Here is a 14,315-nt window from a genome sequence, read left to right as displayed (position 1 = left end):
TTTCTATTGATTCATTGAGTTTAATAGTAAATGAAAGCAGAAGGTGACATTTTCTGCTGGCTACTGCATGTGACTGCTGTAGGTATATTAGTCACTTTGCTTGTCTCACTGATGACCCACAAGACCCATAAGTTCAATGGACATCACATCTGGCCATGCTACAAAGGACAGAAGGATAGATGCAAATGTTACGCAAATGCTTTTAACCCATAACTTGAACTTTAACCTTACTCTGAATCTGAACTTTATACAGAATTTGAAACAGGACAAGTTTCTCAAGTATTTTCTCATCATTTCAGAAAAAATCTACAATTGGTCAGTGGGTGGCAGAGGGAAAGCTATGGGGGACTTAACGTAATTACAGTCGGCATGCTGTTTCCACCAAATCACCATGTACACTTACACGTGGTTGAAGTTCCAGTGGAGCAATCGGTTAGCATGTGGTGTACTTACTAACACGTATCTGTAAATAGGTTACTACATGTGGGAGGAGAGAAAGTTATAGGTCTATCTATCTCTGTTAACCGTGGGGGTTTTGGGTGATTGGCTTTTGTGGAGTTAATATGACTGTTTGAGGTATAGTGGATGTTCTTACATGCCACAGCAGGTTTTCCCCTCTCATGTGAACAGCCACTAACACCCCCAATACAAGGCACATCACTATGTGCAGTATGAATACTATTATGTGTATGGTTGTGTGTAAGTCACACAACATCGTGAAATATACAGTGCATTCGGAAAGTATTCAGACCACTTGACTTTTTCCACATTTTTTTACATTACATCCTTATTCTAAAATTGATTAAAATCTTTATTGCCCCCTTATCAATCTACACACAATACCCCATAATGACAAAGAAAAAACAGCTATTTAGAAATGTTAGCAAATATATAAAATTAATATAAAAAATAACTACATTTACAAGTATTCAGACCCTTTACTCAGTATTTTGTTGAAACACCTTTGGCAGCGATTACAGCCTCGAGTCTTCTTGGGTATGAGCTCTATCAGAGTGACCATTGTACTCTTGGTCACCTCCCTGACCAAGGCCCCTTTCCCCCGATTGGTCAGTTTGGCCAGCCGGCCAGCTCTAGGAAGAGTATTGGTGGTTACAAACTTCTTCCATTTAAGAATAATTGAGGCCACTGTGTTCTTAATATCCTTCAATGCTGCAGACATTTTTTGGTACCCTTCTCCAGATCTGTGCCTCGACACCATCCTGTCTCGGAGCTCTACAGATAATTCCTTTGAATTCATGGCTTGTTTTTTGCTCTGACAACTGTTGGACCTTATATCGACAGCTGTGTGCTTTTCCAAATTATTTCCAGTCAACTGAATTTACCACAGGTGGACTCCAATGAAGTTGTAGAAACATCACAATGGTGTCAGTGGAAACAGGATATAACTGAGCTCATAGCAAAGGCTCTGAATACTTATGTAAAGAATCTATTTCAGTTTTTTATTTTGTAAAACATTTGCAAAAATTTCAAAAAACGTGTATTGTGTGTAGATTGAGGAGGATATATATGTTTAATTTTAGAATAAGGCTGTAATGTAACAAAATGTGGGAAAAGTCAAGGGTTCTGAATACTTTCCAGATGAACTGTGCAATAACATACTGTATGTGTTAACTATGAGTCTTTTTGGATATAAGCATCTGCTAATATTACCATATTATTTATTGTATTGTATAATGCCACTTGTATGCAGAGTACCCTCCTTGGGTGTCTTGAAAGGCACTTAAAGTAAACTGTACCTTCATTTTGACTCCTATTATTAACCTGTTACTCCTACCCCCTACTTTTTCGAACATTCTGTTAAAAATTGCGCAACATTTCAGCGCCCTGCTGCTCATGCCAGGAATATAGTATATGCATATGATTAGTATGTGTGGATAGAAAACACTCAGACGTTTATAAAACTGGTTAAATCACTGCTGTGACTATAACAGAACGTGCGTTTCATCGAAAAGTGCAGGGAAATCTGATCACTGAAAATGGAAATAAATATCCATGCGCCACTTCTAGGAATTGTTAAAGGTGAACCGAATTAAATGAGGCCGAGGTTGCAGTACCTACAGCTTCCACACGATGTCTAGAGTCTTGTCCTTTGCTTCGGCTTTGATTCTTGGTCAAACCGAATCAAGGGAACCGATTCCCTCCGGTCTCCGACCGGATGTTTTGGTTGAGATTTCTTCTGACATTTTTTCCAGACGGACACCTCTAGAATTTACATCGCCTCCTGATGAATTTTATCGCTTATTAACGTGTACTAATATCTAAAGTTGCATTACAAAAGTATTTTGAAGTGTTTTGTGAAAGTTTATCGTCGACTTTTTTAATTTAAAAAAAATGACGTTACGTTATGAAACTTTATTTTTTTTCGTTTATCACAGTCTTCATAGATCGATATCTAGGCTATATATGGACCAATTTAATCGAAAAAAAGACCCAATAGTGATTATGGGACATCTAGGAGTGCCAACAAAGAAGATGGTCAAAGGTAATGAATGTTTTATATTTTATTTGTGCGGTTTGTGTAGCGACGACTATGCTAATTATTTTGTTTACGTCCCCTGCGGGTCTTTTGGGGTGTTACATGCTATCAGCTATCTGACTTGTTGCCTGGATTCACAACGAGTGTAGCTTTAATTCAATACCCTGCATGTGTATTTTAATGAACGTTTGAGTTTTAACTAATACTATTAGCCTTTAGCATAGCGCATTTGCATTTCCAGATCTCTAGATGGGACGCCTGTGTGCCAGGTAGGAGCAAGAGGTTAATGAAATACATGTACATAAAGCCACTCAATCTGGAGGGAGATTAGAAAACAATCACCTGTTGATACTACATCCCTGGTAGCAATGATTTGGACTGACTTTATTGCTTTTTCTACGTGATTAGGCCACAAGAGTTTGTTTGAGACTTGTCTGTTCTCCGAAGGGATGAGAGTCTGTCTGATTCTGAGTCTTTGTTGCTACTGTACCTGTATCTATAGTTCTGCTTTGTCGTCATCATCTGTGACTGGGGTGTCAGGCCTGTCTCGTCTCAAGTACAGGGAAAAGGTGCCAGTCAAAGAATAACCTCAGATGAAATCTCTGTGAACAGTGCACTGTACCACATAATACAGTATGTTGATTCAACGTATAATTATATGGCAACCAGCTGCAGTAGGATTGTGAGTTTGCGCAACAAATTAGCATTCAAGTACAGTGCACTGTACAAAAAAATACAGTATGTTGCTTCAACGTACACATATAAGGCAACCAGCTGCAATAGGATTAAGAGTTTGCTCAACATACATTCTCAAGTTCAATTGTATGTTCACTCAACTTCGAATTTTCGGTTTAGTGAACATACAATTCAACTTTAGAATTTATTCTACCTTATTTGCATATTTTCTTTATGTTAGAATTCATCTGTACTGTTTTATACCTGTTGCATCCTGTACATGTGGCAAATAAACATTGAAACTTGAAACTAGATATTACATACATCATAAGGCCTTTCTTTGAACAACCACCCGAGCCACTGCCTGTTCACACCGCTATCATCCAGAAGGAGAGTACAGGTCCATCAAAGCTGGGACTGAGGAATTGAAAAACAGCTTCTATCTCAAGGCCATCAGACTGTTAAATATACATTACTAACTCAGAGAAGCTGCTGCCTTCACTGAGACTCAATCACTGAACACTTTAATAAATGGATCACTAGTCACTTTAACTTCTTCGATATAGGGGGCGCTCTTTTAATTTTTGGATAAAAAAACGTTCCCGTTTTAAACAAGATATTTTGTCACGAAAAGATACTCGACTATGCATATAATTGACAGCTTTGGAAAGAAAACACTCTGACGTTTCCAAAACTGCAAAGATATTATCTGTGAGTGCCACAGAACTGATGCTACAGGCGAAACCAAGATGAAATTTCAAACAGGAAATGTCCCAGATTTTGAAGGCGCTGTGTTCCAATGTCTCCTTATATGGCTGTGAATGCGCCAGGAATGAGCCTACACTTTCTGTCGTTTCCCCAAGGTGTCTGCAGCATTGTGACGTATTTGTAGGCATATCATTGGAAGATTGACCATAAGAGACTACATTTACCAGGTGCCCGCTTGGTGTCCTCCGTCGAAATTATTGCGTAATCTCCAGCTGCGTGTATTTTACCATTTGCTTCAGAGGAGAAACCCAACTGCCACGAATGAATGTTTTTGTGAAAATGTTGCCTGCTGAATGCTAGGCTTAATGCTATGCTAGGCTAGGCTATCAATACTCTTACACAAATGCTTGTGTAGCTATGGTTGAAAAGCATATTTTGAAAATCTGAGATGACAGTGTTGTTAACAAAAGGCTAAGCTTGTGAGCCAATATATTTATTTCATTTCATTTGCGTTATGGTAATGAGCTCGAGGCTATGATTACGCTCCCGGATACGGGATTGCTCGACGCAAGAAGTTAAACAATGCCACTTTAATAATGTTTACATATCTTACTTTACTCATATCACATGTATATACTGTATTTATATAATCTATTGCAGCTTGCCTATGCCGCTCGGCCATCGCTCATCCATATATTTATATGTACATATTTTCATTCATCCCTTTAGATTTGTGTGTACTACGTAGTTGGTGGGGAATTGTTAGATTACTTGTTAGATTTGTGTGTAAAAGGTAGTTGTGGGGAATTGTTAGATATTACTTGTTAGATATTACTGCATTGTTGGAACTAGAAGCACAAGCATTTCCCTATACTTACATTAATATCTGCTAACCATGTGTATGTGACCAATAAAATTTGATACGATTTCATTTGACATCCTCTTATATTTTCTTATACCATATGAAAGTCCTGCGTGCAAGTCCCGTTTTATATATATCTTAAATTACCACATTCTGTCACGCCTTGGTCTTAGTATTTTGTGTTTTCTTTATCTATTTGGTCAGGCCAGGGTGTGACATGGGTTTATTTTGTTGTGTTTCGTATTGGGGTTTTATAGACATTTACATTTACATTTAAGTAATTTAGCAGACGCTCTTATCCAGAGCGACTTACAAATTGGTGCATTCACCTTATGACATCCAGTGGAACAGCCACTTTACAATAGTGCATCTAAATCTTTTAAGGGGGGGGGGGTGAGAAGGATTACTTTATCCTATCCTAGGTATTCCTTAAAGAGGTGGGGTTTCAGGTGTCTCCGGAAGGTGGTGATTGACTCCGCTGTCCTGGCGTCGTGAGGGAGTTTGTTCCACCATTGGGGGGCCAGAGCAGCGAACAGTTTTGACTGGGCTGAGCGGGAACTGTACTTCCTCAGTGGTAGGGAGGCGAGCAGGCCAGAGGTGGATGAACGCAGTGCCCTTGTTTGGGTGTAGGGCCTGATCAGAGCCTGGAGGTACTGAGGTGCCGTTCCCCTCACAGCTCCGTAGGCAAGCACCATGGTCTTGTAGCGGATGCGAGCTTCAACTGGAAGCCAGTGGAGAGAGCGGAGGAGCAGGGTGACGTGAGAGAACTTGGGAAGGTTGAACACCAGGCATTGGGATTACGGCTGAGTAGGGGTGTCTATCATAGGCTTGGCTGCCTGAGGCGGTTCTCAATCAGAGTCAGGTGATTCTCGTTGTCTCTGATTGGGAACCATATTTAGGTAGCCTGGGTTTCACTGTGTGTTTTGTGGGTGATTGTTCCTGTCTCTGTGTTAATGTTCACCAGATAGGCTGTAATAGGTTTTCACGTTTCGTTTGTTGTTTTTGTATATTAAGTTATTTCATGTATCGTTCAAATTATCATTACAGAACATGAGTAACCACCACGCCGCATTTTGGTCCGACTCTCTTTCTACAGACGAACGCCGTTACACATTCTCATGAATGTTGTGATATAAGCTAGTAGCCCATTAATTACAGAACTGTATGGGACTTGCACCAGTAAGTGGGGGGGACTTTCAAAGGGTACAGAGACGAAAGAAAGGTCAAGACCGAGGGGTCATCAACAGAGACAGAGGCAGCAATAAAAAGAAAGGTCATGACCGAGAGATCATCAACAGAGACAGAGGCAGCAATAAAAAGAAAGGTCAAGACCGAGGGATCATCAACAGAGACAGAGGCAGCAATAAAAATAAAGGTCAAGACCGAGGGATCATCAACAGAGACAGAGGCAGCAATAAAAAGAAAGGTCATGACCGAGGGATCATCAACAGAGACAGAGGCAGCAATAAAAAGAAAGGTCGTGACCGAGGGATCATCAACAGAGACAGAGGCAGCAATAAAAAGAAAACAAACTATAAGCACCTCAGTGGTTATTAAGAAAGCAGAGAACAAGTTTGAAAGAAAGCAAACATTTCCTGTGTCACATCAGCTAGGCTCTATCTACATTTAAGACAGAGATCTGTGGCTGAAACCACAGCTACACACATTCTCTCACGGGCCCTGTGTTATTATCATTGCTTAATGTATTAGCCATCTTCCATCATTTGCCCATTTACACTTTTAGAAATAATTGTTCCAAATGGGTTCTTCGGCTGTCCCCTTAGGAGAACCCTTTTTGGTTCCAGGTAAAACCGTTTTTGCTTCCAGGTAGAACTTTTTTCGGTTCCAGGTAGAACCCTTTCCACAGAGGGTTCTACATGGAACCCAAAACGGTTCTACCTGGAAGCAAAAACCAAGAAGAGTTTGTCAAAGGGTTATCCTTTGGAGACAGCCGAAGATCCCTTTATGTTCTATACAGCACCTTTTCTTCTACGACTGTAGGCTGAGTTAATTATTCATGAAAAATGCTTCTGACAGAAAAAGTTTTATTCTGTCAGGCTGTCTTGATCTTGCATATCGTGTTTGGCACAAAAAGTATGTATTTCTATGTATTTGTTTTGTTTTCCTGAGAACAAACGAGTAGATACAGTGCCTTAAGAAATTATTCATACCCTTGACTTATTAAAATGTTTGTTGCGTTACAGCCTGAATTCAAAATGGATCATATTTTTTAAAATTCTCACCCATCTACCCGATAATGACAAAGTGAAAACTTGTTTTTAGAATTTTTTTTGCTAATGTATTAAAAAGAAAATACAGAAGTAACATTTACATAAGTGTTCACACCCCTGCATCAATACATGCTAGAATCAGAAATAGAAGAAATCCAGGACTAAAAACAAAGAAAATATAACTATTGTAAAATAGATTGTGTCTGTAAAATGTATATATTATGTAGAAACTGAAGTTAGAAGCCTAAGTGTTATTGTTTATTAGTTTACTCCTATTGGGGGAGGGGTGAAAGGGTTTACGGGGAATAATAAAGGCATATTCTAAAAAGAAGTGTCTGTGTATATATGTATATATGTGTATATGTATTATTGTTTATGTATATATATGTGTGTATAATGGTATGTGTATGTATGTCTGCATGTATGTCTGTATGGACACTACCCTTCAAAAGTTTGCCATTACTTAGAAATGTCCTTGTTATTGAAAGAAAAGCAAATTTTTTTGTTCATTAAAATAACATAAAATTGATCAGGAATACAGTGTAGACATTGTTATTGTTGTAAATGACTATTGTAGCTGGAAACGGCAGATTTTTTATGGATATCTACATAGGCGTACAGAGGCCCATTATCAGCAACCCTCACTCCTGTGTTCCAATGGGGCGGCAGGGTAGCCTTGCTAGTGGTTAGAGCGTTGGACTTGTAACCGGAAGGTTGCAAGTTCAAACCCCCGAGCTGACAAGGTACAAATCTGTCGTTCTGCCCCTGAACAGGCAGTTAACCCACTGTTCCTAGGCCGTCATTGAAAATAAGAATTTGTTCTTAACTGACTTGCCTAGTTAAATAAAGGTAAAATAAAATAAAAAAATGGCACGTTGTGTTAGCTAATCCAAGCATCCGGGATGCTGGCTTTCTAGGCACAAATGCAAAGAAAAAGCCATATCTCAGACTGGCCAACAAAAATAAAAGATTAAGATGGGCAAAAGAACACGCCTCTTCACTGTTGACGTTGAGACGGGTGTTTTGCGAGTACTATTTAATGAAGCTGCCAGTTGAGGTCTTGTGAGGCATTTGTTTCTCAAGCTTGACACTCTAATGTACTTGTCCTCTTGCTCAGTTGTGCACCGGGGCCTCCCACTCCTCTTTCTATTCTGGTTAGGGACATTTTGCGAACAAGGTAGTACACAGCGTTGTACCAGATCATCAGTTTCTTGGCAATTTCTCGCGTGGAATAGCCTTCATTTCTCAGAAATAGAATAGACTGACGAGTTTCAGAAGGAAGGTCTTTGTTTTTGAGCCTGTAATCGAATCTGCAAATGCTGATGCTCCAGATACTCAACTAGTCTAAAGAAGGCCTGTTTTATTGCTTCTTTAATCAGAACAACAGTTTTCAGCTGTGCTAACATAATTGCAAAAGGGTTTTCTAATGATCAATTAGCCTTTTAAAATGATAAACTTGGATTAGCTAACACAATGTGCCTTTGGAACACAGGAGTGATGGTTGCTGATAATGGGCTAATGTAGATATTCCTACTAATATAGATATAACCTAAGTAGATATTCCATTAAAAATGAGCCGTTTCCAGCTACAATAGTCATTTACATGAACAATGTCTACACTATTTTTACTTAAAAGCATTTATAAGCGTTTATAAGTTATATTTATAAAGAATGTATGAGTATATATCATTAATTTAGTCCAAAATGTATGTAGAAACTAAGGATTCTTGCTTAAACTAGCCTCCAGTTGTAACGGCGTTCGTCAGTTGAAGGAGAAGCGGACCAAAATGCAGCGTGGTGGTTACTCATGTTCTTTAATGAAGAATCGACGATACATGAAATAACTATAATATACAAAAAACAACAAACGAAACGTGAAACCTATTACAGCCTATCTGGTGAACACTAACACAGAGACAGGAACAATCACCCACGAAAACACTCACAGAATATGGCTGCCTAAATATGGTTCCCAATCAGAGACAACGATAAATCACCTGACTCTGATTGAGAACCGCCTCAGGCAGCCATAGACTATGCTAGACACCCCACAAAAACCCCATGACAAAAACGCACCACAAAAACCCATGTCACACCCTGGCCTGACCAAATAAATGAAGACAAACATACATTACTTCGACCAGGGCGTGACAGCTATGCAGACAAAACCGCACATTCTTCACAAAACACAAAATACTAAGACCAAGGCGTGACACCAGTACATTTTTCACTAAACAGTAATATTGTTCAACTTAATTAGCATTGGTCCCATTTATCAGTGACAAAAACAACTTTGTGTCCACATTGAAAATAAAAATTTGTCATGGATAAAATTGCACTTACAACATGCCATCATAGGTAGACGTCCTTGTCACCATACTGCTTTGATCTCATTGTGATCGTCTCCTAGATGCTGAAGTCCACCTTTTAGACCTAACATCAAGGTTCTCAGTTAGCCTACCAGTTCTCTTGCGCCCTCTTCCATTTCTCTTTGAAATGTCCCCACTTGTCCAAATGTTCCTTGTTTTACTATCCTTGTGAGGACTTCTGGTATAGCCAAAACCACACACACACAAACACATACAGCTTGAGAGTCATGATCAACTCTCCATCACACACAAACACATACAGCTTGAGAGTCATTATCAACCGTCTATCACACACAAACACATACAGCTTGAGAGTCATGATCAAACCTCTATCACACACACAAACACATACAGCTTTTCTCTTTCCTCCCCTCTTCCCTCCTTTCCCCTTTCCCTTTTTGCCTCCCTTCTTTTGTCCTTTTCCGTGTTTGCGTGGCACTGCCGGTCCCTTGGTCACTGTCTCTCTCTCCTTTCCCTCCTCCTCCTCTCTCTTGATCATTCTGGCTTCATCCACCTTTCCCACGGCCTTCCTCACCCAATCCCTTCCTGGGTCAGCGCAGATTCTTTTCCTGCCTATGGTGTGTAATTTACTTTGTCATTTCCTGGTGAAGACATTGGTAGTGGAGTAAAACCAGTGGGTCTGTATATTGTAGGATACCCACAATAGCATCGTTGGACACATCCTAATCTTTACGGTGTAGTATGACAGTGTAGGAAATATTATTGTAGTGTACTGACACTATAGCGTCGATGGAACACAGCACTGTAGTTTGTACGGTGTAGTCCACTACGTTATTAGGGTGGACTCTTGTCTGTGACAGCTGAAGACAACAGCTCTTGATGGGTCCAACATCTATACAGGGGACAGAAAGAGAATAATCTATTATGGTTACACATTACTAGTTTACACACAGGTACATAATACATACGTACACAAAGACACACACGCTTTCACTCATAGAACTATAGGTAAGTACTCACTTGCATAGACCCCGGCCATCCATGAGGCTACACAGAGCCAAGTGCAGAACATCAGACTCAACCTCATCTTCAGCTGGTGAAAGTGATCAGATTTGAAAGTTTTCAGGTTTAGAAGTCTTAATGTGCTGTTTTGACTGATAGGCTATCTCCTAGCCCTGACTTTATAGGTAGAGGAAGTCCCACCCACACCTTTAGGCTCTTTCCTCTTCCTCCTCTTCTTCCTCCACACCCCTCTCACGCCCACCCTTTGGCTTGTCACCCACTCTGTGGCTAGTAGAGTCACTCTGTCATGGCTTAGAGTGGAAAATATGAGAGTTCACCATGAACGGAAGATCATCACAAAAAGACCCCTCACCACAAGCGCATCAACACACACACACACACACACACACACACACACACACACACACACACACACACACACACACACACACACACACACACACACACACACACACACACACACACACACACACACACACACACACACACACACACACACACACACACACACCACACCTCTCATGCTAAGCCACAAGTCTCTCTTTAAAGAGATGGAAGAGACATGAATCAACTGATCGTTAGGCTGTCAAACTGTTGAATGTTTCTTTTCAAATTTCAAATTTCCTCAAATGTAAGATTCTTTATACAAAAAGCATTACAATAATATTGATGTCTTGATTTTGTCCGAAGTAACGATAAGCAAAATCAGGTAAATGTATAAAGCAACTTTCTTCAACTTCAATGTCAACTTGTTTGACATCAAATTGTTTTAATCTGTATAGGAGGTATTTAGAATGTTTTCAGTGTATTTTGAACACTTTTCAGATAATGCGATTAATTCTGACAACCCAGATGATATTACATGCTGCACAAGAGGAATATGTGATATGCTGGTGTATAACGTGCAGGGGTACTGTGTGGATTTCTTGCAACACCCCCTGAAGTGGAGAAAAATAGTGAGGTTTTCAGTGGTTCTGGGTGGGTGACAGTAGCACAGATTTTATACATACATTTTTTTCTCAACAAAGCTGATCATTTTGTCCACCCTAGGGGCCCTGGTCAAAAGTAGTGCACTTCATGCATAGGGTGCCATTTCAAACACAAACATTTTTTCTCAACATCATACCCAGCCAGGGAGGGAGAGAGAGGTAGGGAGAGAGAGATAGGGATAGAGAGTGAGAGAGAGAGAGAGGGACAGGGAGAGAGATAGGGAGAGAGAGAGGGATGGATAGAGAGATAGGGAGAGAGAGAGAGAGAGAGGGAGAGAGAGAGAGAGAGAAAGAGAGAGAGAGAGGGAAGGGACCCAAATATTCACACTTTTACACAGCAGTATAACCACTCAGGAAAGAAGTACTAAGTGCCAGTCTGAGTATCTGTCTGATGATGACAGTGAATGAGGGGTGGAAGCAGAAGGAGAGGGATGAAGAAGGGTAGAGAGATAGAGGGCAATAATGAGAGGTATAGTAAGGAGGGAGGAAAATAACTGGAAAAAAGAGATGATCATCACATTTGTAGGCTCAACCAGACCTCTAATGCTTGTCTGATATGAGAAGTAAACACGTGAATCTTATCCCTTGTGGGATACAGTTAAACACATCCCAGTTATTACTTTCCTTTTTTTCCCTTTAGTAGCCTCAAGTCTCCAGCGACACAAACGCCTAAATCACAAGCACCCATTATTTAGATCAGGACTTGGCACCTGCTGTTTTACAATCTTTGTGAGAACAAAACCTTAACTACTAACGTCTAACCCTAATTCTAACCCTAACCCTAATTCTAACCTTACTCTAAACCTAACCCCTAAGCCCAAAATAGCCCTTTTCCTTGTGGTGGCTGGTGAAATGTCCCCACTTGTCCAAATGTTCCTTGTTTTACTATCCTTGTGAGGACTTCTGGTATAGCCAAAACCACACACACACAAACACATACAGCTTGAGAGTCATGATCAACTCTCCATCACACACAAACACATACAGCTTGAGAGTCATTATCAACCGTCTATCACACACAAACACATACAGCTTGAGAGTCATGATCAACCCTCTATCACACACACAAACACATACAGCTTGAGAGTCATGATCAACTCTCCATCACACACAAACACACACACCTTGAGAGTCATTATCAACCCTCCATCACACACACAAACACATACAGCTTGAGAGTCATAATCAACTCTCCATCACACACAAACACATACAGCTTGAGAGTCATAATCAACTCTCCATCACACACAAACACACACACCTTGAGAGTCATGATCAACTCTCCATCACACACAAACACACACACACACACACACACAAACACATACACATTGAGAGTCATGATCAACTCTCCATCACACACAAACACACACACACACACACACACACAAACACATACAGCTTGAGAGTCATGATCAACCCTCTATCACACACACAAACACATACACCTTGAGAGTCATTATCAACTCTCTATCACACACAAACACACACACCTTGAGAGTCATTATCAACTCTCCATCACACACACAAACACATACAGCTTGAGAGTCATAATCAACTCTCCATCACACACAAACACATACAGCTTGAGAGTCATAATCAACTCTCCATCACACACAAACACACACACCTTGAGAGTCATGATCAACTCTCCATCACACACAAACACACACACACACACACACAAACACATACACATTGAGAGTCATGATCAACTCTCCATCACACACACACACAAACACAAACACATACACATTGAGAGTCATAATCAACTCTCCATTACACACAAACACATACAGCTTGAGCGTCATTATCAACTCTCCATCACACACAAGCACATACAGCTTGAGAGTCATAATCAACTCTCCATCACACACAAACACACACACACACACACAAACACATACACATTGAGAGTCATGATCAACTCTCCATCAAACACAAACACACACACACACACACAAACACATACACATTGAGAGTCATGATCAACTCTCCATCACACACAAACACATACACATTGAGAGTCATTATCAACTCTCCATCACACACAAACACATACAGCTTGAGAGTCATTATCAACTCTCCATCACACATAAACACATACAGCTTGAGAGTCATCATCAACTCTCCATCACACATAAACACATACAGCTTGAGAGTCATGATCAACTCTCCATCACACACATTGAGAGTCATTATCAACTCTCCATCACACACAAACACATACACATTGAGAGTCATAATCAACTCTCCATTACACACAAACACATACACATTGAGAGTCATTATCAACTCTCCATCACACACAAACACATACAGCTTGAGAGTCATTATCAACTCTCCATCACACATAAACACATACAGCTTGAGAGTCATCATCAACTCTCCATCACACATAAACACATACAGCTTGAGAGTCATAATCAACTCTCCATTACACACAAACACATACATTTATTGGTTATTAATTCATTTGAATAATTCATGTATTGGTAATTAATTAATTTGTTATCAATTTATTGGTTATTCACTGGTTCTTTTTGGTGGTGTGGTTGTTAGATTGCTGACAGCGTGGCAGATAGAAATTAGATTGGTGATAAGAAGGCGATTGGAATGAGCGTTGCAGGAAATTACAATCAATATTGCCTCTTATATCCTCAACCGCCATCGATCTGGGAGCGGGGATGAGAGACGCATCTTAAACAGACAGCAAAACAAACATGGCAGAGATAGAACAATGCACAAACACACAAATGTATGTATTTATGCACACACTGACACACACATACGCACAAATTAAGCGATGTATTAAATAGGCTAATTGTTTTATAACCCTGGAGAGAGTCAGATGAGCATGAGAACGAGACAAATCTCCTGCGTACAACACACAAATGCACAGACAGACATGAGGGTGGGCAAACAGGAGGGTGAGCAGACAGGTGAGCAGGCAGGAGGGCGGGCAGACAGTAGGGTGGGTGGGCAGGAGGGTGGGCAGAC

At 40.3% G+C, this 14,315-nt stretch overlaps 1 protein-coding gene across 1 annotated transcript; it reads right to left on the bottom strand.

Annotated features, from left to right (window-relative positions):
- Positions 1–8,763: 8,763 nt before the first annotated feature.
- On the bottom strand, positions 8,764–10,445 carry LOC118402500 (uncharacterized). Its single transcript, XM_052477410.1, has 3 exons — positions 10,324–10,445; positions 10,027–10,195; positions 8,764–9,932 (listed from the first exon to the last, which is right to left on the bottom strand). The coding sequence occupies exons 1-3, from the start codon at positions 10,388–10,390 to the stop codon at positions 9,503–9,505; spliced, it is 666 nt and encodes a 221-aa protein (XP_052333370.1). The 5' UTR covers positions 10,391–10,445; the 3' UTR covers positions 8,764–9,502.
- Positions 10,446–14,315: the final 3,870 nt, after the last annotated feature.

Source organism: Oncorhynchus keta, chromosome 23 (genome assembly GCF_023373465.1).
Source record: "Oncorhynchus keta strain PuntledgeMale-10-30-2019 chromosome 23, Oket_V2, whole genome shotgun sequence".
NCBI lineage: Eukaryota > Metazoa > Chordata > Actinopteri > Salmoniformes > Salmonidae > Oncorhynchus > Oncorhynchus keta.
The sequence above is the reverse complement of the archived record's forward strand: the minus strand, read 5'-3'. Positions and strand labels throughout refer to the sequence as shown.